The sequence below is a fragment of the Oncorhynchus masou genome, chromosome 24, assembly GCF_036934945.1.
Source record: "Oncorhynchus masou masou isolate Uvic2021 chromosome 24, UVic_Omas_1.1, whole genome shotgun sequence".
NCBI classification, from domain to species: domain Eukaryota; kingdom Metazoa; phylum Chordata; class Actinopteri; order Salmoniformes; family Salmonidae; genus Oncorhynchus; species Oncorhynchus masou.
Window position 1 is genome coordinate 83923278 of NC_088235.1, and position 26956 is coordinate 83950233.

The 26956-nt window shown below is 44.2% G+C and overlaps 1 protein-coding gene across 1 annotated transcript in view; it reads left to right on the forward strand.

Moving 5' to 3' along the window:
- The first annotated feature begins 504 nt into the window (after nucleotides 1–504).
- Nucleotides 505–26956, forward strand: part of LOC135511731 (glypican-5-like) — a 39305-nt gene continuing 12853 nt past the window's right edge. The window contains exons 1-5 of the mRNA XM_064933205.1: nucleotides 505–654; nucleotides 972–1031; nucleotides 1374–1496; nucleotides 15126–15246; nucleotides 23394–23529. Of these exons, the coding sequence (XP_064789277.1) occupies nucleotides 566–654; nucleotides 972–1031; nucleotides 1374–1496; nucleotides 15126–15246; nucleotides 23394–23529 (529 nt within the window). The 5' untranslated portion in view covers nucleotides 505–565. The remainder of the gene's footprint in view (nucleotides 655–971; nucleotides 1032–1373; nucleotides 1497–15125; nucleotides 15247–23393; nucleotides 23530–26956) is intronic.

The window sequence follows — 26956 nt, forward strand, 5'->3', positions numbered from 1 at the left end:
ACTGGTATCGTCCTGGCCCTAGTGGAAAGGGTTTTACATGGAACCCAACAAGGTTCTACAATGCACCAAAAGTGTTCTACCTGGAACCAAAAAGGGTTCCTCAAAGGATTCTCCTATAGGGACAGCAGAAAAAACACTTTAGGTTCTAGATAGCACCTTTTTTTCTGAGAGTGTAGTGAATGGATCATTCCTCTCTGTGCAGTATCATAGTTCTGTATATGCCTGATTTTAGACAAGAATAATCTCCATTGTGTCCCTGATGATTTCCACAGCATAATCCCTGCAACACAAAAGCTACTTTTCAATGTGTTCTCACAAACTGTAGAGCATTCGCTGTTAGGGATGTAATGAGCACCCTCTTTTTTTCACACAGACTCATGGACTACTCTACCCACCCACCCCTCTCTCTACCTCTCTCTACCTCTTTCTGTACTCCCCCCTCCCCTCTCTATTCTCTCTGTCTCTCTGACCCTTCTCTCACATCCCTCTCTCTTAGGTTGATAAAGTATGTGGGCCTCTCACAGACACTCCGTCAGTGACAAGTATACGTCCCACCCTGGAGGTCATGACCTCCGTGACCACCTCCCCGACCTCGGTGGCCTCAACGCCCTCCCCAGCCGAGGTCACACTGGGCCGCTTGTCGCATACCAGGAGGTGAGCGAGAGAGGCGGCCATAGTGTCTGGTCCACTGCCTTAGAGTGGTTGGTGTTGTAGCTGGTTGGCATGCTGTGTTCCTGTCCCCAACATGTCTTTACAAGTTGCAATATATTTACAAGCACACTTTTGCCATATATATTTTGTTGTCAAGCAAGCTCTCTTTGTCATTATTATTTATTTACCTTTTGAAGTTTGCTCTCTCTTCCCTCTCCTTCGCTCTGACTTGTGTTTAATTTGCATTGGACCCCTGCTATTCCCACACCACCTCCTTCTCTCTCCTTCCTCTCCCCTTGATCGTGATCATGTCGTCCCAGGTCCTTACCTCTGAAACCATCCAAGATTGATAAGCCTCGAAGTCTGAAAAAGATCTCTAGGTAAGCATGGAGCCCAGTATCTCCCCCTCTCACATTATTGTGTCCATCCGGGACGGAGTACAGGGATAGACCACCAGCGACACTTTATTTAATCTCCTCAACATATATAAATATACGTATGATATTGTGGTTATGATCAACACCCTCTCTCTTTCTCCTCTCTCTCTCCCTCTCTCTTTCTCCTCTCTCTCTCCCTCTCTCTTTCTCCTCTCTCTCTCACGTTCTCTCTCTCTCCCTCTCTCTTTCTCCTCTCTCTCCCTCTCTCTTTCTCCTCTCTCTCTCCCTCTCTCTTTAACTCTCTCTCTCACGTTCTCTCTCTCTCCCTCTCTCTCTCTCCCTCAGAGAGTTTATGGGCTATATTCAGCGCTACAGGTCCTTCTTCTCTGCCCTGCCGGAGACACTGTGTGAGAGTGAGATGGTGGGGGAGGACTTCACCTGCTGGAGTGGGGAGGACGTGGTGGAGAGGTAGAAATGAACTCTTTCTATTGTTCTATATCTGTGTCCATCGCACATTTGTTGCACACTTTACAGAACTTGTTGCCCATTAAAAGGCAGAGGTTTTCAAAGCAGGGGACATTCCTGTAGACATTTGGTTGCCATGGATTTTGGGAGCATGGCCCTGGACCTTTAGAGTATAGCGGGTTCGTTAGGAAGTTCTAGAGGCCATTCTCATGCAAATGACATTGGGAACTTCAGAGAAACACTTTCATATATTTGCCGCTCTCTCTCCAGTAACCTGCCGCTCTATCCTATAATAACGTTGGTCATCCTGGTTACTGTTGTGCGAGATAGAACCCCGTACAGCATGGACCTCTGTGTAAACAGCTTGGTGTTAAGTGTACTTATCTGACCTCCCATTCTAACCAGCTCTCTCTCCAATGGCTCCTGAGTGTTCTGGCCCTGGTCCCCCCCTCTGGCCCTGGTGCAGAACAGCTTTCCCCCCTCTGCTGTGCAGTAGGCAGAGAGACCCCATTCACCTAGGACTCCTGGGCTGGGGCTCCCCCACTATCCCATTTATGCCTCTGTTTTGTCCCCTTTTTCAGACAATTCAACTGGGATTTGTTCTATCCCAGTTGAATTCACTGGCTGTGAAAGAGTGTTGGACCCAGTGGAGAGTGTGCTTGAATCACTTTGGGTTGGGGGTGCTGGTGGGGGTTGGTGGGGGCTCCCCTAAATAGGAACCGTGGAAACCATGTTTTGTACGACAGAAGCATTCAATCCTCTCCAATATTTTGTGTGCTTATTAGTTTGTTTAGTGGTTGTCTATAACTAATACTGTATCAAGAGACATGTTGATTGGATGTACATGGATGTACATGGATGTATGTTTAATTGGAAGTACATGGAATTGGCTCTTGCTCATAGTGGAATAGAATGGGGGGTAGATTTTGATAGAATGGTTGAATTTAAGCTCTAGATCTTATCTGAACCCTGCTCCAACGTCCATGAGGCAGAAGAACCATTAATAAGTGATTCTTATGTTTCTATGACAGTGGGTCGTCATTATAGATGTGTGTCCATCTGAGTGCTGCTGTGCTTGTTTTGTTGTGGGCTAGGGAGAGACGGAGGGGGTTCATTGTGGCTCCTGTGGGCCCTCTGTGTGGCACTATCAAAAGCCCCAGGCCTGGTGGCCATTCAGGCTCTGTGAACCGTACAGAAGAGCTGAGGCGTCCTCCTCCTTCCTCCTACTGTACCTTCTGTCCCCCCCCCTTCCGGGGGCCACTGAGAGAAGGGTCTGTTCTCTGGCCCTCTGGGGCTGCAGCCTGGAGCCCAGCCAAGCACTGGGGAGAGGAGGGCACCGAGACACTGAGGCACAGCCACTCTGCTGACCTCGTTACAGTTTCAATTCACTGACACCCTCCACTCCCACTCCCTCCGCGCGCCACCCCCCTCCGCCATTTGACCCAATTCACTTACTGACAAATGCCTTAGCTTGTGTGAGGGCTTTTGTCTCTGTATTAGCTGTTCTTATAGGTTGGTCTAACCCTCTCTTGGTACACAGGCATCCCATATCACCTCACACAGAGGGTATAAGTGAGTTTGCACATGTGAAGAACCTCTCCTCATACTGTACTAGTGCTATCTCTGCTACCCATCTCACATTATGGAGAACCACTGCCACCTAGAGGAAGTGTCTTGTACCCAAACATTCCTTCAGTTCACCAAAGGTGACAACACCGATTACTCCCAAAAAATAGTTTCCCATATTTTTACACAGTTGCACTTTGAAACGATAGCAACATTATAAAACCATAGCAACACTGTAAAACCATAGCGACATTGAAAAATCACAGCAACATTGTAAGCATTCACAGGTATCTGCTTTACAGAGGTCTTCCTCACATATTACCTGAGGATGAGGCATCGCTTCCCTGCTTTATTTTGTCATGTGGTGTCTAAATAATTTATATTTGCATTGCTATGGAATAGGGTGAAATTCTAAACAGTGTTAGTAATAATGTTTGTTCATATTAGCATTTAGATCCACTCTACATTCAACAGCAATGAACACGGCTGACTAGTAGTCTGTATCTACCATTATCCATACTCCTTTAGGGACCACTGGAGAGCAGTGTTGTAGCAGCCAAGGCTGAACGGGTCCTATGTTATTGCAGTGGTGTAAAGCAATTAAGTAAAAATACTTGAAAGTACTACTTAAGTCGTTTTTTGGGGGGTATCTGGACTTTTCTTTCCTATTTAAAAAAATGTAAAAAACTTTTACTTTTACTCCACTACGTTACGTTCCTAAAGAAAATATTGTACTTTTTACTCCATACATTTTCCCTGACACCTAAAAGTACTATTTCCATTTTGAATGTTTAGCGGGACAGGAAAATGGTCCAATTCACGCACTTGTCAAGAGAACATCCATAGTCATCCCTACTGCCTGATCTGGCGGACTCACTAAACACAAAAGGAGTGTGCCCCTGGCTATCCATGAATTAAAATAACAACAAAATGGTTTGTTTAATATAAGGAATGTGAAATTATGTACTTTTACTTTTCATACTTAAGTATGTTTAGCAATGACATTTACTTTTGATACTTAAGTATATTTAAAACCAAATACCTTTAGACTTTTACTCAAGTAATATTTTACTGGGTGACTTTCACTTTTACTTGAGTCATTTACTTTTACTCAAGTATGACGGTTGGGTACTTTTTCCACCTCTGTGTTATTGTCCCAGCCAGCCAGGCAGATAGAATGACACCAGCAAAATGGTTTAAGAATGTCCAATGGGGTCAAGTGTCTCCGTATGGGTTTAACAGGGAACTGTTTTTGTCTGATGAACCCAAAAGGAAATAGCGAGGTTTGGCCAGTGAATGAGGTTGCTGTTGTGACGATGTATTGAATGATTTGCTTCCTGGCTCTCCGTTGTCATATTGTGTGCTGTGGCAGACATTCCACAGTAATTGAGTCCTCAATCACCACTGGTTGTGTTCCCACAGGGAGGCTGGGGCCAGGGTGGGTCCTGACAGAGTCAGGGCTGAGGTGACTTACTGCTCACTGCCTCTGTGGTTGTTGTTTTTCTTGTTGATGATGCCATCCTTGCTGCATTACTGGCAGCTGACGGTAATCAAATGGTCTTCACATGGTCCTCATGGCTGAGTCCTCTTGCATTGTGTGTCTGTATTAGTGTGTTTGGTTTGGGGGGATGAATGCACACAGAGGGGCATAACCGTAATCAACTGAGAGCTTCATAGCTCTGTACATGGTCTCTTACATACATGCATAATTCTAGACCACACAGGTCATTGGTCAAATTCCAAGTTAATGGTAATTATGAAATAGTTTGTGTGCCCACATGCTCATACTTCCACTGAAACCCTGTCCCTCACCTCCTCACCTTCTGTATTTACTCTCATCAGGTTCATGGCCGTCACCTTTGACCTTGATCATGGGGATGAAATGTGGATGTTAGGATCAGTTTCCTGTCTGTTTCCTTCTCCCTTATTCAGCCTACAGAGCAGCACCCTAGCATAAAAGCTGGAATAACAGAGGCTTGGGGAGCACAAAGAGGATAAACAGTAGTAACCTAGTGACGCCACCATGGAAGCGAAGTTCTCCCAGTCACCAAAGTCTGACAAAAGACAGGTATTTGTCTCAGGTTTCAGAGTCGTTTCCCCTCTCTGTACTGTCTCAGGTTTGAGTCGTTTCCCCTCTCTGTACTGTCTCAGGTTTCAGAGTCGTTTCCCCTCTCTGTACTGTCTCAGGTTTTTGAGTCGTTTCCCCTCTCTGTACTGTCTCAGGTTTCAGAGTCGTTTCCCCTCTCTGTACTGTCTCAGGTTTTTGAGTCGTTTCCCCTCTCTGTACTGTCTCAGGTTTGAGTCGTTTCCCCTCTCTGTACTGTCTCAGGTTTCAGAGTCGTTTCCCCTCTCTGTACTGTCTCAGGTTTTAGAGTCGTTTCCCCTCTCTGTACTGTCTGTCTCAGGTTTTTGAGTCGTTTCCCCTCTCTGTACTGTCTCAGGTTTGAGTCGTTTCCCCTCTCTGTACTGTCTCAGGTTTCAGAGTCGTTTCCCCTCTCTGTACTGTCTCAGGTTTCAGAGTCGTTTCCCCTCTCTGTACTGTCTCAGGTTTCAGAGTCGTTTCCCCTCTCTGTACTGTCTCAGGTTTTTGAGTCGTTTCCCCTCTCTGTACTGTCTCAGGTTTTTGAGTCGTTTCCCCTCTCTGTACTGTCTCAGGTTTGAGTCGTTTCCCCTCTCTGTACTGTCTCAGGTTTCAGAGTCGTTTCCCCTCTCTGTACTGTCTCAGGTTTCAGAGTCGTTTCCCCTCTCTGTACTGTCTCAGGTTTTTGAGTCGTTTCCCCTCTCTGTACTGTCCCAGGTTTCAGAGTCATTTCCCCTCTCTGTACTGTTTCAGAGTTGTTTCCCCTCTCTGTACTGTCTCAGGTTTCAGAGTCGTTTCCCCTCTCTGTACCCTCTTGACATATGATGCTATGTAGTGTTAGAGTCATCTCACATGCATTCATTAGTCTGCAGTTCGACACTGGTCTTAACTGACATAAACTGACTTTAGAGTACTGCCATGCAGTAAAATGCAAATGAATTACTTAAAAATCATACAATGTGATTTTCTGGATTTTTGTTTTAGATTCCGTCTCTCACAGTTGAAGTGTACCTATGATAAAAATTACAGACCTCTACATGCTTTGTAAGTAGGGAAACCTGCAAAATCGTCAGTGTATCAAATATTTGTTCTCCCCACTGTATGTTTCCCATGATATAGAGGAGATGGACCCACTGGTTGCCCTCTAGGTTACAGAGAGCTGGTAGTCCCATCCATCAAACTACCAGGTGTGACACAGGGAAGTGGTATGCTAATTGATATAGAGTAGACCTAACCCACTTTATTACAGTGCATTCGGAAAGTATTCAGACCCCTTGACTTTTTCCATATTTTGTTACATTACAGCTTTATTCTAAAATGGATTAAATATCAAAAATCCTCATCAATCTACCCACAATACTCCATAATGACGAAGTGAAAACAGATTTTTAGACATTTTTGCAAATGTATATATATATATATATATAAAACAAAACAGAAACACCTTATTTACATAAGTATTTAGAACCTTTGTTATGAGACTCAAAATTGAGCTCAGGTGCATCCTGTTTCATTGATCATCATTGATCTGTTTCTACAACTTGATTGGAGTCCACCTGTGGTAAATTCAATTGATTGGACATGATTTGGAAAGGCACACACCTGCCTATATAAGGTCCCTCAGTTAATAGTGCATGTCCGAGCAAAAACCAAGCCATGAGGTCGAAGGAATTGTCCTGTAGATCTCCCAGACAGGATTGTGTTGAGGCACAGATCTGGGGAAGATTACCAAAAAATGTCTGTAGCATTGAAGGTCCCCAAGAACACAGTGCCTCCATCATTCTTAAATGGAAGAAGTTTGGAACCATCAAGACTCTTCCTAGAACTGGCTGCTCGGCCAAACTGAGCAATTGAAGCAGATGGGCCTCGGTCAGGAAGGTGACCAAGAACCCGATCGTCACTCTGACAGAGCTCCAGAGTACCTCTGTGGAGATGGGAGTATCTTCCAGAAGGACAATCATCTCTAGCACTCCACCAATCAGGTCTTTATGGTAGAGTGACCAGACGGAAGCCACTCCTCAGTACATGACAACCCGCTTAGAGTTGGCCAAAATGCACCTAAAGGACTCTCAGACCATGAGAAACAAGATTCTCTGGTCTGATGAAACCAAGATTGAACTGGAGGAAACCTGGCACCATCCCTACGCATGGTGGTGGTAGCCATGAGTGATGTTAAAGAGGACACCGTTACTCAGAGAAGCTAAAGTGAAAGTGTTAACCCCCCTTTCTTCCCACTCACATACATACATACCACCCACATACACATTTACCCCCTCAGGAACAAGCAGTTTTCCTGACTGATGGACAGAGTCAAGTTGGTGCATTTTGAACATGGTAAATGCCAGGGCCTCCCCGCTGCACATGCAGGTTTCCTGCCTGCCTGCCTGCCGCCTGTCATCAGGGATGTCAGGTACAGGGGTGAACTCTGACCCTCCAGGTCCCCCCATGGCCCCAGGCACCTCTGGCATGCAGTGTCTTCTGTTACCTAACAACCTCATAAAACAGGAATCACAGGAGTAATTCAGCGGTGGCTTTTTCATCTAACTCTCCTCTTTGACCGTAAAGAGTTGGAGTAGCATTAAAACGGGGGAACCTCAGGGCCTCTTGGAGTCTAGCGTTTTAAGATAGCTAGTGATTACATGGCGGGATCTGTCACCTCCAATCAGGTACTTAGCGGCATATAATGTGTCTGTGCTATGCTGTGTATTCCACTGATGGATATCTTGTTAAGGGGCATGACACTTCCTGGTGATTCCCTCCTCTTAAAAGTGGTCTCCAATGACCTCCCACAAGGCAGCTGCTGGTCACATGGCCAATCAGAAGCTGCAGCTGGCCACATGTGCCATGTGCCTGGTTGCCTCACTGGACTGAGGTCTAGACCCAGGTTATTGTCAGATTCATCGTGGCCCTGGTTTTAAGTGGGAAGTCGTTGGCTGGCGGTTACAATTATTGTGATGCTGTCCAGTCCAGCGCTATGGAAGTAAAAACCACTGGTGTCCTGAGTGATGTTTCTTAGAACAGATCATTTCCGTCGACTAGAACGCTAGCCAGGTGAAGTCAGTGGGTGGGTATGCAATGTAGCACCACGCCATCCCCTGTGTCTTTTTTAAATCAATGATAAAACTTTTTTTTTTGTCCTTTTACCCCTTTTTCTCCCCAATTTCGTGGTATCCAATTGGTAGTTACAGTCTTGTCCCATTGCTGCAACTCCCGTACGGACTAGGGAGAGGCGAAGGTCGAGAGCCATGCGTCCTCCGAAACACAACCCTGCCAAGCCACGCTGCTTCTTGACACAAAGCTCACTTAACCCGGAAGGCAGTCGCACCAATGTGTCGGAGGAAATACCGTACAGCTGGCGACCGAAGTCAGCATGCATGCGCCACTCGGGAGGCCCCATGCCCTGACTCTGCTGCTCATTCCTGGAAGGGAAACTGGATCCTGGAGTTCAGCAGAACAGAGCTGATTTGTCTCTTAGCACTAGAGGTTACAGACACTATCGCTATGAGATGCAAGCTATTGAAAAACGACTAAACACTGAACCAAAGCACTTCATGGACACAGCAACAACAGCAACACAGAAAGCCTCACAGGCCAGAGCCAACACAGACAACAAAGAGCTCATAGCTGTGCTAGTTAATCAATCTCCTTTTTTCCCCATGCTGCATCATCCCTGCGTTGCCACAAACTCCCTGTCACAAACACCCCAAGAGGGCGATGCTCTAAAATAAAATGTTTAATGTTTTGACAGAAAAAAAATGACCTCTGAAAGGTTAAATGCTCTTAAGCTATCCGTCTTTGGCTTGGTTTTACTGCTCAATGTAGCAGACCGGCTGCACCCCTGTTATGGACTCTTGTTGTTCTCTCATATGTTTGGAAAAAGAATCCTCCTGAGTGAGACAGAAAAGTATGTTAATTACACTGCTGGATTCCAGCTGGATTTAGGACGGTGAGCGGCATGGTTCATAATTGCACATTGGCAGGCATTTAAAAAAAATCTGATTGCTGTCTGTAATAATAGAGTTTTTAATGGGAGATAATTATCGTCTGTTGGGTTGAGAGAGATTCAGTACAATGTATTTGTGTGTCATCACTAAGAGCCTGGAGCAGATAATGAAACAGGATAAAAAGTAATATGGTCTGTGGATTGGTGGCCTTCAGGGGAAAGCATAAAAAATCCACTTAGGAAGCAACAATATAAGTGCGTTCTCAGACACAGCTGTCCGTAGACCTTTCAAATATATTATATTTTGCATCTCAGATTATCTCTGAATTAGGACCCAATGTTTCTGTCTGTGACTGTTTATGTTATTGCAAATTGGACTGTCCTAAATCAAGATAGAAGGCATACATTACTACTGGTAGTCGTCATAGGGGAGGGAGGGAGAGTGGTGTGGGCCGTCACACATCACAGCAGTGCACTCAGCCAAGCCTCCCTCTTTGGCTCCCATGATCCTCGGCGGTGGAGGGGCTTTTGGGATGTGTCCCGTTACCGTGGCCACAGTCTATTTGTTTGTGTTTTGGGCGAGCACACAGTGGACTTCCATAGGTCTGGGCACACTGTGGTTTTGGGGTTGCTGGTTTGCATTTCAAATGCGTTTCACATCAGAGGAATGTACCTAAAGAGCACGAGCTAAGTCTCTATCTGTCAGCCGGCTTCTGACCACAACTCTGTGCCAGACCAGGGCCAGGCCACATCAGCTGGGCTACAAGACCAGACCAGAGTGGAGGCTCCAGGCTGTGGAGCTGGAGCAGAACTGTGTGGCCAGCACTGAGTGCTGAGTCACATACACCCTAGAATGTGCAACGGTATAATTTGACATGCTATGTGGTGTATAGGCTAATCATTTCCACCCAGTCCCTCTTAGCCGTACGGTTTTGCTCCGCATAGCTTTGAACAATAATGTCTTGTTTTTTAGGGCATGAGTCATTTTGAACTGCCACGGTATGACAGCCTCCGTTTTTTGTGGTCTGTGTCTGCCCAGTCCTCCATTATGGCTCTATTAGGTTATGTGTTTCCTCAGCTGAGCAGACATACAGCTCTCTCTCTCTCTCTCTCTCTCTCTGTCGCCCAGGCTGACTCACTGAGCAAGCACTCTGTTCTACTTCATAGCCTAGAGGTTCAGATGAACTGGAGGGTCACTGAGTTTAAGGCCTTGCCCAACAGGAGAGAGGCTGGAGTAAGACTCTATGCAACACATAGCCAAGTGGTCTATGTGTCACTCTCTTTTCATATCCATCCCATACAGGGAGGCATCAGCTGATAATACCTCTGATCTGGACTGAACTGATTTGTTCTCTGTCTCCAGTTCAGGAGTTGGCATAATCAGTCTAATCAAGTTGTTTAGACCTTGAGTAAAAGCCAGGTTTGCCTAGTGAGTGGATAGCAGTGTGCCTAGTGTATAATCTAGGAATAGAATATATAGTATACATTTCAGCTGGACCTATACCACAATGTATGTGTGTTGTTTTCAGAGGAGAGAGAAGAAATGTGTGGGAACATCAGCTGGTCTTGGGGAGCCATTGGCTTTTTAGGGTAAACATTTGTCTCTGTGTCTCTTTATGGGATGATTCATTTGATTGGTTAACAACCCAGATGCAAACAGATCCTGGCTAATTTAATTGGTCACTAATTACTGTGAGAAAACAGCCTCTCTCTGTCTCTAAGCTTTGTTCAGTATTCTCATTTTCACTACAGTATACTATATATGTTTAGCATAGTCATTGTGCATAGTCATAGTCATTGTACTCTGTGTATGGTATTGGATTTTAGTGCAGTGGGTCAATACTTCAGTATAGTCGATATAATGAGCACACGATCATAATCATGATCATATTTACTCACAATGTGTGGTTGTTTTTTATTGAGTACATGTCCAGGTACATTAATAATATTCAGGATTCTCCCAATGTGATTCAGTGAGTGTGCATCACACAGAGATCCTATAAATTACTATGGTGTGCATGAGAACAATTGGCAGGATGTGTTAGAATAGAACCAATCAGATAGCCTGATTAAAGTCACGTGTGCCCCTAATGGGTACCCAGTGTAGTTGGCACCCATCTACAGACCTATGGGTCCGTCGTCAGCACCCACAGCAACCACAACAGAGAACTTCTTCCCATCAACCTCCCCTGGCTTTGGAAACTAGTTAATGGAGGCCCGTTGTGGTTGTCTTTGTAGTTGATTGAGCATTTGATGAATCCCTCATAATGACTATGAATATTCACAGCCCCCTAAAGATAAATAGAGACCAGAGAAAAATACAGAGAAAAATACAGTGTAATGGTTCAACTTTATGTTAAGTATTGTGGCCATGTTGAGCAGTGACGGGAATAAATCCTCATTAACTGGGTTCTGGGTCAGGCTATGATGCATGGTTTAGCTGCTATGTGTGTGTGAGTGTGTGTGTGTGTGTGTGCGTGCATGTGTCGTCATATTGCCTTGGATATAGAATTCATTATGTCCCCAAAGAAAATGAACAGTGGTAGTCCTACCAAGTAGCAGTGCATAGGTAAAATCACTGGGGAAGCCAAGCCTCCCAAAATGCCATATTACAACCTACACTATATGGCACATAAAAGTATGTGGACAACTGCCCGTTGAACATCTCATTCCAAAATCAATATGGAGCTGGTCTCCCCTATGCTATTATAACAGCCTCCATGCTTCTGGGAAGGCTTTTCAGCCGCAAGAGCATTAGTGAGGTTGGGCACTGACGTTGGGCGATTAGGCCTGGCTAGCTACATATTGAACTTCCACCCTCTCAGTCCAGGGGCACAATGTATGAATTTATTGTTGAATCAGCAACGCTGTTGTAATCATTGGCCAGTACAGAGAATTAAGTAAAACCACAAGTCCAAATCCCTATCTCCATCCATGGCTAATTTAGGAAAGGGACCATTTTTGCTAGCTAGCTAGGCACCGGAGGACAACAACATAACGAGATACAACAATTCAAGTTCTTTCTGTCAATGCTGTATTGCTCTCGATGTGATGTGATTGGAGGGAAGCCAAATCCAAACTGGCTTCCCTTGACACTTTTTTTTGGGTGCGCCAGGACGATTCACAGTTGAGCTCACTCAGTGTAGCGCAACGCTGATTGGCTATTATTTTATACTTTTTTTTAATCAAGTTAGGCCAAATGCTCACTGGCCTCCCTTGTATTCAACGATAGGGTCGGCAACAATGTCAAACTCTCTTTGACCAGAGAGCATCAGATAGATGGCCTACAAATACAGAGGGGTGCTGTTTCCCCTCGCTTGGATGCTTTCACCGGTGAGTTACATTCAGCCTCTTGCAAATTGAAGGAACATTATGAAACAAGGATAGACAAAAGAGAAAATTATTATATATGTATTTTTTTGTATATTTTTAGAGAAGCCTGGCTTCCCTTGGCTTCCATGAATACGCACCACTGGTTCTACCTGCTATCTGTGGCTGCCTGTACTAGCTTGTTATTGAAGCAGCAGATAGGCCTACTATAATGAATTCAGTAGCAGTAGCTAGGCAGATAGACCCATTGAGCCAGGGGTCAGAGTTCATCCTCGACACTGCACAGAGGCTCATTCAGATTGGATTCATTTATTTACAGTCACATGCAGCACGTCACTCCTGTGGCGCTTTCTGATTACCCACAGTTTGATCTACCTCACACAAACATGCACCATTAAACTGGTTGCAGGGACAGTGTTAATGCGGAACTGCTGATGTTATTACGATGTTGGAGTGCGTTGCCTGTGTTTCTCTCATTGTCATTCTCTGAGGCTAGGCTGGATGCCCTGAGGGATAGCAGATGTATATACACATATCTTCAGACCATCCACCGATAACACTGTTGTGACAGCAGTATTTTATATACTGAACATCAAAATTGAAAAATACATGTTTTTGAAAAATATGCCTTAACTTTCCTGGCAACACACTTGTAATGTTAACCCTGCAATCGATTTGTTTTCTACAGTGGTTGAGGTGAATTGACCTCACAATAGTGGTTCTCATGGAACACACTCACATTAGATGATCAACAATCCAATGGATCATCTCTCTGGAATGTCCATGTGTCTGTATCATGTCAGGTTCAGGGTTTATGTTATACATCATTGTTGTAGTCTGGGGGCTGCAGCTGCAGCAGAGGGCATGTAGGTGTGGCCTCTGGAGCTCCATGATGCTCTTGGCTGGATTCGTTAGCCGTGAAACACCTGCGCTTTGACATCTACATGAGTGCTGCAGGAGGAATCTCTGTTACCTCCTTGCCCCAGAGTTCTCTTCAGTAAGGAAATCCCACGTGTGGCTCCAGGCTCGCTCTCTCGCCAATGTGTGTGAGTGCATGGATGCGGGGGTGGGTGTGTACCCACATGATTGTGTATGAGTGTATTTTGTGTGTGTACTATGTGTTCTATATTTTGGGATTTGAGATTGTGGTGATGACTGTGTTCTTCCCCAAACTTCCTGGGGTAGCTCAGGGAGTTAGGGACAAGGGTCAGCTCTGTCAGAGCTGCTTCGCCCTACTTACCCATCCATCCACCTCTCCCTCTACAGAGGCTCTAATCTGTTCTGTGGAAAAAGCCCGTTCTGCGATGCATTAGACCTTCACAGTCTGCCCCGGACCTTCGTCAGTCTCTCCCTCAATGTCAGTCTTTCTATCTTGTGGTTTTGAAAGCTATGTTTAAGCTTTTCAATAGATTTGAGATTGACCCCAGATGGCCTTCAATAGGACTCCAATAGGTCATCTAGGGTCAATCTAATTCAGTGTCTTAACCAATTTAACATTTCATCTTTGACTTCACCTATTGATCAACTGAAGTGCTGAGACAAGCAGATAAAGAATTTTACTCTAACTACTGCTCACAAAACCTTCTGATTAACTCAACCATTGTCCCTCTACAGAGATGAAGAGGTGGCACAGAAAATATACATGAAAGAGAGAAATGGATAAGAGATGGAGAGAGAGAGAGTGAGCGAGAGAGAGAGATGCATCCCAGACTCTTCGATCACTATGGTTGACACTGTGTCCTTTGTTGTGTCTCATCTCACGCCCTCCTCCTCGTAATTAGTGGAATCACAAAAATGCAAATGCATCATTACTGAGTCCTGCGGTGTGTCTGCATCTGACGTGTTTACCCTGACACTGGGCTGTAATGAGGAGGCTACTGGTCTCCTCCTATCCTCCTCTCCTCTCATTATTCCTGATAAACAGCCATCTGCCCTTTCCTCTCCTCTCCCATCTCTGGCTGTGAGGTCGCTCAATACCTGGATTTGCAGTCATGCCTCCTATTTTCACCAATCCGCTCCAGCTGTTTGACTTCCTAATGAATCATTTATGTCAGTGAGGAAGGCCGTCTAAACTCCATTGATCCCAGTGGCGGCCTGGCTGGGTCAGACAGCACAACTCACCACTCCAGGCCAGCTTCAAGGAAGAGCTGGGCTCTGAGGCAGAATCACACAGCTCAAATGCACCGCAATTCTTATGATGAAAGAAAAATTGATGTTAAAAAGGGCATAGTTAATCCCCTTATATCAGGCTAGGGCAGGGCTCTCCAACTCTGTTCCTGGAGCACTACCAACCCCAGTTGTAACTATCCCGATTCACTTTATCAACCAGCTGATTATTAGAATCAGGTGTGCTAAATTAGGGTTGGAGTGAAAGCCTACAAGACTGTAGCTCTCCAGGATGAGGGTTGGAGAGCCCTGGGCTAGGGGAATGCCTGTCTGTGTAGGCAGGTTCAGAGGTGAGGTGAACTGATCTCACGACATGCAGACCATGGTGCTGAGAATAAATATTTGCCATTGTTATGAATGACTAAGGAACTAGGCTATTCAGACACGAAATTGAAAAGGTTTACTCTGTCATTACATGTGCACTCCTTACACAAATACTTTCATGTGTTACTTTCATAGACAATATATCAATATTCACAAGTCATTGTGCTACAGAAACTGTTTGTACTAAACTCTCCATTCTCTCTCCTCTCTCTCCCCTCCTCAGTTATGTGGGCCGTGTTGTGGGAAACGGCTTTCAGGCCCAGAAAAACAACCCAGAGATTAAGGTCCGCAGCATTGACCCCATCCTAGTGGCAGCTAGAGACAAACTAGAACAGTTCAAACAGGTACGTCTCATTGCCACGGTTCCTTCTTCACTTAAATCTGACCGTAAACATGACCACTGATGACATCAACATGTCAGTCATGTACTATTCTGACACATCCTTTCCACTTAGTTGCTGTTCCCACCAGTTGTGGTAAATGGCCTAGATTTGTGTGTTTTGTTGCTTGGCGTTCGGTACAAACCATGCCATTGGAGTGGATTCAAACATTGGTCTCTGGAGGCCTGAGAGCTAGGATCAGCCAGCCAGCTAGCTCACAGACATGTGGATATGCCAGACAAATCTGACTAAATTGTCCTGGTGGACCCATCACAGATACTTAGATAGTAAATCAGCCCCTCTACTGCTCAGGCATTCACTGGGACATTCACTATGAGAATGGAATACAATAACCCACTGATGCATCATAGATAAAGGAGCTCAATGCAAATCATCATGGAGGAGGAGCCTGTGGGGTCAGCGAGACAGGAAGGATGGGTCACACAGTGTACTGTATGTTTTATATTCTAATCCTGTCTGGTCCCAGCCTCCTCCCCTCCTCCCCTGATGTATGTGTGTGTGGTAATTGGTGGTGTCTTGGAGGATTTGAGCAAACAGCCCTGTCCCTCTGATAGATGCGAACCCAGTGCTCTTAATGGCTGGGTGCCCACGGAAGTGCCAGCGATTTCACAGCTGGGGAAATTTGGCCCCCGGCAATGGGAGGACAGACATTGCCTAGGAGTTGCAGTATGTCGGTTCCATAATTAGTTTTCAAGCCGTCGCCTTCTGTCACTCCCTACACCTCCAAGTCTAAGAGCTCAAATAATGTTTGTTAGCTACTGGCACTTTAGGCCTAGATAAGATGCCAGGTGTGTGCTTAGAACTGGAGGTGGGTCCTTCAATCTGCTGCCTCATTCCACACATACCCGGTAGACACAATTACAGACTAACAGTGAGTCTTTTTTGAGGTCTTCAACCTCAGGAATGGTGGCGCAATTCAACAGGTCAGCAGATTCAGAGGAGACGCATTGAAGTCAGACTTTTGTCATGTAAATGTTGTTTAACCTGAACGTTCCCTCAACAAGAAGCCAAAGCTAATTTTCCCCTCAGACTCTCCTGAGAGGCTTTGTGCAGACTGCAGAGACGCTCAGGGAACAGTCCCTCCCTGCCTGGCTGGGCTGCTAGGAGCTCTGTTCTGACCTTTGTGGAGCTGAAAGGCTACTAGGCCCGCTGAGTCCTGTTGTGCTGTGGTGGTCTCACCCCCACACTCCACCCACTGTCTCTCTCTGTCACTCTCACTCTCTGCTACTATATTTCTCTGTCTACTCTGTCAGTTTTTCTTTCTCTCTTTAGCTGTTGTCTGGTCTTTCACACAGAGTTCTGGTGTTTTCTTGCTTTGCTAGAAGTGTCCTAAGTGTGTGTGCCCAAAATAACGTATCTTAATCTAAAATGGGTCAGTGTTATACAGATTCATATTTTATTTTTGAGCCAACTTTATTCAGTCTTATAATTACAATTTTCTGGTTGAGACCATTGTCTATATATGGTATCTGGAGCCAGTTTGAAGCGGAGTATGCCCTGTAAAGCCATCAGATCAGACTGTCTTCCATGCTTGGTGTGAGAGTGAGAATTTCCCCTGTTATCACCCCAGCCTAATGCAATAAGTGATCATATCGGCTGTTAGCGGGACGATAGCCGGGGTGCTAAAAAATGTATTCTTGGTGGCCAACCCATTGTTGCAGCTGTTTCTGGTAGGTGATCGAGGAGAGGCACACAGCTCATCTGGCCCTCTGGGAGCCATTTCACTTCTGTCTCTTATTACTCCATTAAAAGCAGACGTGGCTGAGTTAGTTTCTGTGGGCCTGGCCCGAACAGAGCAGCCTGTCGGTTCAAAGCAGCCAGAGGCTGGGAAAGTCTATCAGAGAGGTGGGGAGGGGAGTAGAAACCTGAGGAGTCAATGTAAGCACGTTGGGGTGGCTAAGAGCTCAATGAGAGAAAGAACAGGGATTTCCAGGATTACATGTGTTTTATGGCCACTCTACCTAAGGGGAGAAAGAATGTTCACAACGTTCACAGCCATATTGTCAGTGTGCTTGTTTTTCTAACCCTGACTGGGACCCTGCTCACCTCTATAACGAACATCTCACACGTAAGAGATAAGATTTAGGTTGTTAGATTTAATCCCCGTGTGTGATTTTGTACCAATGTTCAACCACAAAGAATAATTTCATTTGATTTCCTGAGTTTATTTCAAATTTCCTCCACTGTGAAATAATAGAAAATCCTCACTGGATTTCAGAAAGCCTGGCTTTATTTGCTGTGATAGCTGCTCTGGTGAGGTTGAGGCTGAGGCCCTATCTGGCTGACTTTGGTTTCCTTTTGACCCAGTCTGAACCAGAATGTTCTGACTATTACAGGAAATACACTATAGGTTTTCGCAACATCAGTCTTAAAATATTATGTTGGCCTAGCAATGTGTCTATCACAGTACAGTGTAAGATCATGAGATGACAACAGGGAGAGGGAGAGAGAGATCCTCAGCAAAATGAGGTTGAGGCTCCTCATAATAAATTATTTATAAATCAGATTTTAGTAATGTTAAGATTTATAGGGGATTTATTTCTGTGCATGACAATATGTCATGTTTTGCCTGTTTTAAATGTTACTTCAATACCCATGAGCCTTGACTAACACCATAGGAGAACCGGCCACCACACACGCTCACAAGTACATTAAGGTATAAGAAAATCCCCCACCGCTAGGTTTGTTGAGTCCCTCTAGGATGGTTGTAAAAAGAGCTTTTTCTGTCATTCTTCATGAAAACACTAACAGAGGTTTCAATGAGCTAACACTGTTTTTTATGAATAGCATCAATCCTGCTAAAAGCTCATTAAGAAGCAATCACAGACACAGGAAGTCAATTCATGGCACTGTAAAGGCTTAATGTTCTCCTGACACACATACACAGATGTGAATGATCACACATGCAGGCTCTCTCGCTCTCTCACACACACACACACACACACACACACACACACACACACACACACACACACACACACACACACACACACACACACACACACACACACACACACACACACACAGACCACACATACACAACGAGGGCAATTAAGGGTGAGGAGAGTGGGATTGGGATGCTGTCATGCAATTAAACATGAAACATTAGAATACTATGTGCGCCCCCCAAGTGGCACAGTGGTCTAAGGCACTGTGCCAGTGCCACTAGTGTTAGCTGTGCCACTAGTGTTAGCTGTGCCACTAGAGATCCTGGTTCGAGTCCAGGCTCTGTCACAGCCGGCCGCGACCAGGAGACCCATGGAGTGGCGCACAATTGGCCCAGCGTCGTCCTGGTTAGGGGAGGGTCTGGCCGACAGGGATGTCCACCGTACACCTGTGTTCTAGTGACTCCTGTGGTGGGCTGTGCACATGCACGCTGACACGGTCGCCAGGTGTACGGTGTTTCCTCCGACACATTGGTGTGGCTGGCTACTGGGTTAAGCGGGCATTGTGTCAAGAAGCAGTGCGGCTTGGTTGGATCGTGTTTCGGAGGACGCACGGCTCTCGACCTTCGCCTCTCCCGAGTCCGTACGGGAGTTGCAGCGATGGGACAAGACTGTAATTACCAATTGGGGAGAAAACGGGGTAAAATAATAACCCCAAAAAAATAACATTAGAATACAACCAGAAGAGGAGGATCTGGAGAGAGGTGGGTTTGGAGAAGAGAGCACGAATGAAGGGACAAAGAAATATACATGTAATTGAAAAGTGAAGAATAAATAGGTAAAGCTAGGTGTGATTGGATAAGAAATTTTAAGGCCTATATCATTGACACAAGTCTTTGTCAGTCAGTGGGGAGGTGGTGGGACAATAGTATAGAACAAATCAAGTATCTGATGTGGGCTACTATTTGAAAAGGGGTATCTGAGCTGTTGCCATGCTGGTATATATTTTTCATTGTCTCTGGGTTACTGTGTGGCTTGTTGAATAGATGTTCAGACTGTTCAGAGAGCCAGTGTTTTTTTTTCTTCATTTTGCTTTTAATCCAAGTCTTTTGTGTTTCCCAGACCCTTTCAAGGACTCTATAAGAAAGTACAATATGCTCACATTTGAGATTTTCTGTGTGATTTCTAACAGAGCATTGCAATTAAATGTACTGTTCAAAAATGACAATCACCTGGAACATGTCAGTCAGTGGAAAAAATGCATGTAGCCACATAGGTAGAGGCCAATCAGTCGCAGCTACGTTGCCATGGTTCCTCTCAACATTTAATTGGTTTAATGCCATTGATAATAGGAGTTGATTAGGCCAACGTCACAGCCGGGGACATTTTAATTTATTATTATTTTTCTTGCCCTTATGATCCGCAAACTAGCTCTCTCCATACAACGTTAACTACAAGGTTAACTCTCCATACAAGGTTAACTCTCCATACAAGGTTAACTCTCCATACAAGGTTAACTCTCCATACAAGGTTAACTCTCCATACAAGGTTAACTCTCCATACAAGGTTAACTCTCCATACAACGTTAACTACAAGGTTAACTCTCCATACAAGGTTAACTCTCCATACAAGGTTAACTCTCCATACAAGGTTAACTCTCCATACAAGGTTAACTCTCCATACAAGGTTAACTCTCCATACAAGGTGAACTACAGCCAATTGCTTTTCTCCGTGAACTCATGAATAAGGCTATTAAATTTGACTTTTCATTTGTGGAAATGTAATTATGTTACGCAAGGTTAATGTGCTTATAACACCTCACAGGGTCTCAATGTAGTGGAACTCTGGGGGGGCAGGGAGGACCAGGGTTTAATTTGGTACACAATGAAGGACAAATAATTACATCTACTTGAATACTTTGAGATACATTAATTGGTCCCTAATCACTTACACGTGTGATGTAATCGTCAATCAGTAAGATTGGACCTTGAGTTAGTACAGGGTTTCCCGAACCCTGTCCTGGGGCCACCCCTGGGTGCACCATTTTTACCAAATAACTACACCGCATCATCAAGCTTTGATTATTTGAATCAGCTGTGTAGTGCTAGAAAGAAACAAAAGTGCATCCAGGAGGGGCCGCAGCTCGAGTTTGGGAAACCCTGAGTTAGTGGACTGTAGACCATGGGAAATGGGAAATGCAAAGCGCTCTTATGAAATCAGCCTACTGTACAGTATGTGATTCCAAACTATTATTTCTATTGAACCAACAGCATTAGTTTTTAGTTTTAAAGCATATCAGATTGGAGTCCCTAGTCGGTGGGTGACATTTGGCCAGTGCAAAAAAGTGTTGTGTCGTCTCCCCAAGGGCAACAAAATCATCTGCTCTTCTGCTATAGTAACAGCCCCAAGGGCAACAAAATCATCTGCTCTTCTGCTATAGTAACAGCCCCAAGGGCAACAAAATCATCTGCTTTTCTGCTATAGTAACAGCCCCAAGGGCAACAAAATCATCTGCTCTTCTGCTATAGTAACAGCCCCAAGGGCAACAAAATCATCTGCTCTTCTGCTATAGTAACAGCCCCAAGGGCAACAAAATCATCTGCTCTTCTGCTATAGTAACAGCTCCGAGGGCAACAAAATCATCTGCTCTTCTGCTATAGTAACAGCCCCAAGGGCAACAAAATCATCTGCTCTTCTGCTATAGTAACAGCCCCAAGGGCAACAAAATCATCTGCTCTTCTGCTATAGTAACAGCCCCAAGGGCAACAAAATCATCTGCTCTTCTGCTATAGTAACAGCTCCAAGGGCAACAAAATCATCTGCTCTTCTGCTATAGTAACAGCCCCAAGGGCAACAAAATCATCTGCTCTTCTGCTATAGTAACAGCTCCAAGGGCAACAAAATCATCTGCTCTTCTGCTTTAGAAACAGCCCCAAGGGCAGCAAAATCATCTGCTCTTCTGCTATAGTAACAGCCCCAAGGGCAGCCACATCAATAGTGAGCCCTTTTTACTATAGGATATATAGTGAACAAAAATATAAATGCAACATGCAACATTTTCAAAGATTTTACTGAGTTACAGTTCATAAAAGGAAATCAGTCATTTAAAATAATTTAAGTCCTAATCTATGGATTTCACATGACTGGATAGGGGTGCACCCACTGGGGAGCCAGGCTCAACAATTTAGAATGAGTTTTTACCCAAAGACAGAAATACTCCTCAGTACCCCCAAGCCCCTCAGACGATCCTGCAGGTGAAGAAGCCTGTTGTGGAGGTCCTGGGCTGGCTTGGTTACATGTGAGGCTGGTTGGACGTACTGCTAAATTCTCTAAAACTATTTATCTACCATAAGGCAGCTTATGGTAGAGGCATACACATTACATTCCCTGGCAACAGCTCTGGTGAACATTCCTGCAGTCAGCATGCCAATTGCACGCTCGCTCAAAACATGAGACATCTGTGGCGTTGTGTTGTGTGACAACAAAGCACATTTTAAAGTGGCCTTTTATTGTCCCCAGCACAAGGTGAACCTGTGTAATGATCATGCTGTTTCTTGCTATTCCACACCTGTCAGGCGGATGGATTATCTTGGCAAAGGAGAAAGGCTCACTAACAGGGATGTAAACAAATTTGTGCCCAAAATTTGAGAGAAATAAGCTTTTTGTGCATATGGGACATTTCGGAGATGAAACATGGGACCAAAACTTTACATGTTGCATTTTTGTTCAGTATAGTACTATTGATGCGTCTTCAACCAATACATTCTTGCATGTTGGTATGGAAGATCCAATAATCATTGTGTTTTCACCCTGTCACGACTTTTGCCGAAGTTGGTGCCTCTCCTTGTTCGGCGGCGGTCGTCGTCACCGGCTTTCTCGCTGCCATCGCTCCACGTTTCTTTTTCCATCTGTTATGTCTTGTTTGTACACACCTGGTTCCCATTACGTTATTATTATTACTCTATTTAACCCTCTGGTTCTCATTATGTTTTGTGCGTGATTGTTCCTGGTTTTGTGTTAGTCTTCTGTGTTAGGGTTTGTTTTCCCTGTCTGGATTTATTGGCTGATTATTTTTCAGAGTAAAGTACATTATTTTACTCAGTTCTGTGTTCTGTGCGCCTGACTCCGTCCTCACCTCTGCACAACTGACACTTGACACACCCTAACCCAAAACATTGCTGTGATAGGCCTATCTGACTGCTATGATTGATGGTCATCATGCTTCTTGACAGTGTCAAAGTATATTTCCTTAGTCCAAGTAAAGTGACACAGAATGGTCAGAATGCTTCTTGGCAGTGTCATAAAGTGTGTTTTCTACAAGTTATTTAAAATATGATATAAAAAATGACTGTAAAGGATTTAAGAAACAAACTTTTAAATGAAAGGAGAGTTCTTGACACGGAAAACTCATTTGAATAAACGTGGGGTTTGACACCAATCTAGGTGTTATAACCGGCCATAAAAAAATGCAATATGTCACAACAGGTGTAAATATATTGGTTATGACAGGGTTATGACAAGGTTATGACACTGGGTGTCATGTAAAATGTTACCCACCTGTCAGATGAACCAACATTTGGAACAGTGCATACTAGGCTCTAGTTGGATATCATCACATTTTGTTCAACACGAAACCCCTCATTTTGTTTTCGTAACGTTGATCTGTGTTGCCTGCAAAAGCGAATCTTGCCATTCAGAGGACAAGTGTATTTTTCATACTTTATTAATTTGTGTCAAATGCATTGTTCGCAAGATCACTTTATGCAGACAAGCACAATGTTCTGTTGCAGAAGACTGGCTCATCAACATTGCTTGCAGTCAGATGTAATAATGCTGGAAAGGGAAGAACATCTAAGCTGAACTCATAGCTCTGTCTACCAGTTTGCTGAAATTTTATAATTGCCATTTTTGATTTCACATCATTTTTTGGGGGAGGTGGCAGTTTTATTATTGATGTATATGCACATGGGTTATGTCCATATTAACTGTCATTGTAAGGTCTACACCTGTTGTATTCGGCACATGTGACAAATAACATTTGATTTGTAAGCAGATCAGAATGTATTGTGTGCTCTAGCATTCGTCTGTCCATTTAAATCATGTTTTGTTTTGAACAGTGGAACAGTACAGAATTTTATGTGGCTTATTTTCAGACAGGATTACCCCAATTGACCTCTGATTTATGTTTGTGTGTGTGTGTTACAGGAGATGCAGGGTCAGATGGGCTGGGCGACAGAATGGGGGGCGTTGGTGGAGACGGGCAGTGGGACGAGAGGAGAGGCCAGCGGAGAGTGTGACGATGAGGACGGATGTCAGGGATCTGGAGAGGAAGACTTTACTGGTGAGTCAGAGCCCCCCTATTTGATTCATTTTTATTCCCTCACCCCTCCTTTTCCTCATCTGCCTATTGATCCTCCTCTCTCTCCTACCCCAGCCAACTAGACTCCTTGTAGATGAGACTGCTGCTTGTGTCAGATGTCAGAGACTAATATTGAAACCTGTCTGTGTCTCAACTCTACTACAATACAGTATGTTGCGGTTGCATTAGCTGCCTTTCCTCTCTGACTAATCCATATCTATACTTTCCCCTTATGTCATCTTCTGCTATATGCAAATGGTCAGCAGAACAGGCTGACAACAGCTGTCAGTGAAATAACACATCAATAAAACAAGTGGCAGTGTCTTGTGTGGGTTTATCCTCAGTGTAGGATACTGATTGATTTGATTTGTGGACCGCATTTCCTTTTCTCAATTACTTCAAGTTGAATTGTTATTATATTCTTTGTGATAGAACTGGCTCATGGCTGTATACCAGCACTACTGCAATACAAAGGATGGATTATTGTGTACACAGACTCATAAACACACTCACTTTCTCTTTGTAAGAGCTGGCTTTGTGAAAGCAACTTCACCAAAATAGTGTCAAAAGGTTTGAAGCTGATTGCAGATTGTTCGTTCATCCAGTCTCTTCTATTCAGATCATTAGAAAGAGTGCGCGAGAGAACAAGGGGAGAGCGAGAGGTGAGAGAGGAGAGATAAGCACTGATCCCTGGTTCAGTCAGTGGCTCTAAGATCTGTGGAGCAGGTAAATGACACTTGTCTGTCTGCTAGTAATTGCTGTGCTCCAGCCGTCTGCCTGAGCTCTTCAGAAGAGGACGGTAAACGCTTTTCACAAGTCCTCCACAACCGCTCAACCAGGGCGCATTTAAAGTGCAAGAAGAGCGACAGCACAGGAAAGATGGGAGAGAGAAGCTAGAATATTTCTATATGAAGTATAATCTTCTATTATAGTGACTGTTACCTTCTGAAGACATCTGTTCAAAGTCATTTGAAGGACAAGGGAGTTTGCAGCATGCTACACACCTAGTGGGAGTAATGATGAGTGGACATGGTTATCAAATCCCTTCAATAAGGAAAGCAGTGAACAAGCAGGGTAAAGGTTGCACCTTTAAATGAGATTAGCTGTGACGATGACAATTAAATGAGTATTCGTGAGTATGCATGAGTATGGTTTGTGGCTTAATGTAACTCGTACAACACACAGTGAGCACTGATCCCGCTCATTACCCATAGCGAAGTCCCTAGAAGCTGAATTTCATAATGAGTTGTAGCTCAGTGAAGTGTGACTGCTGGGAAGCAAGTGCCTTGTTTCACTACTTTACTTTTCTGCACTCCGTCAAAGCCAGAGGTTAGATTTGGATACAGCTGGTACGGGCTGTTGACAGATTCTCATAAATTGTTGTCACACTCTGAATGTGTGTGTGAGCATGTAAAGGTGTGTGTATTTCTGTACTCGTGTGAGACTGGGACTTGCATTGATAGAATGGGTCCATTCTTCCCCATACTGTCAGCACTCCTAAAGTTCACATACAGAAGCTTAATGCAGGCCATCCTCTCTGTGCTCTCATTTCACACACACACACACATATACACACACACACAAAATGGAGCCAGAAGGGGCATCCTGAGAGAGCTGAGGAGGATTTACCCATTTGCCTCTCTCTCTCTCTCCCCATCTCTCCGTCTGCTGAGGGAAGCAGATTGTGCGGTGGGATCACATGGAAGCTGAACAGGGGAGAGGCACTGTGAGATAACACTGGGGGTGGCTGAGGATGGGAGGCTATACAGGTCAGCTGGAGTAGAGACTAATGGTTGGACAGAGAGAACAGGGTAATACAGTAGATGTACAGGTATGACTAGAATAGTAGTCCAATATGGTGGTGTGGGGGATACAAAGGGTAGACTGAGAGGAGAGGTTTCGACTGAGGTTTGCATCCATCCTGTTTTGAGCTAATTCTACCCCAGCATAGGTATGTACTGTATGTATGATTGTATGTATGATTGTATGTATGTATATGTGAAGCTACATCATAACTCAGTAACAGAATGGAAAAGGGGAGATGTTGATTATTCCACAGTAAACCTTCCATAGTGCACTTTGCCTATGTCACAGAGTTACTTTCTATGATCCCCAAAGAGAGATTCAGGAAAGCTATGCTCTACTGTATTAGGATGTTAGATAATATTGAATCACAGATCTTTTTATCTCTCTTTCCTCTCACTACAGTGTATCTATCTTTGTTTTCTGAGCTAGATTAACTTTTCTCCTAATCCTACAATGATACCCTGGTCAGATTGGCCTGGTCCTCCCATGATGTCATGATAGTTGTGCTATGATGAGTTATTGCTTGGTCGTGGTGAATCTGCAGTGGTGTTTGGCTGTTGTTCGGTGACAATGTGGTTCCACTCTGCTGTTGGATTCCACTCTGCTTTAATAATGTGTTTCTCAATATCAAAGGAATGTTTTCTTTACTTAGAAAATGATTGGAGTCAAGATGGATAGCCAGCCCCTGGTCTGTTTGGATGAGGTTTTCACTCCGAGGCTGGGATCAAATCTTTCTCTTTTTTTCTTCTGGAATCTTTTAGGATTCTAAATTGATTTTCTCATCTCAAATAAACAAGAGTTCCTTTGCTGAGACAGGTCCGCCCTTTTGCAATGTCAATAATGGTAATGTAATTAGGACCAGAGACGGAAGAGAAAGCGAAACTTCCCACTCCCTAATTATTTTTGGTTCATATACAGTCAATGAACAAAACAGACCAGACCCAGCTGCTAATGCTTTGGTGCCTCTGTTAAGCAGACCGGAACTTACTATTTTTTTTTCAATGGTAAACAGGCTGAGTAGGACGTATTCATTTATCCACCTTCTATGATTTTGACCATCCCAGAGAAATGGAACAGGAAGAGGAATGATCTGGGATTTTCCTGGGACAATCTCTGTTGCTATGGATACAAGGTGGTCCGTGGTCTCCAGGGTCTCGTTCAAGGACAACACAACAAAGAGAACACAAACGGAAGCAAATAGTCAACCATTCTTAAACAGTCACAACTCTCATAACCTACAATATCTGACCCAATGTCTTCACTAGCCTGGTTTCAGAAAACATTGTTCACTTACATGGCTAACCTCAGTGACACTGAGGAACAAGACCTCACTATGGGGGAGTTGTGGGAACATATACTTTTTTTTGTTTTTCATCTAGCGATTGAACAGTTCTTTTAAACTTAATGGTAAAATATTGATGTGTACATTTGTAATTTATTTAGAGTTTTGATTGATTGAGAAATGATTGATGTCCTATTGATTAGCAGGCAAAATGTTTATTTTAGTCTAAAAATGTCAATATATTTTACATTACCTTAGTCTATCCTCTACTGTCACTCTCTCTCCTTGATAGAATAATGCAAGGTCAGGATACCACACTCT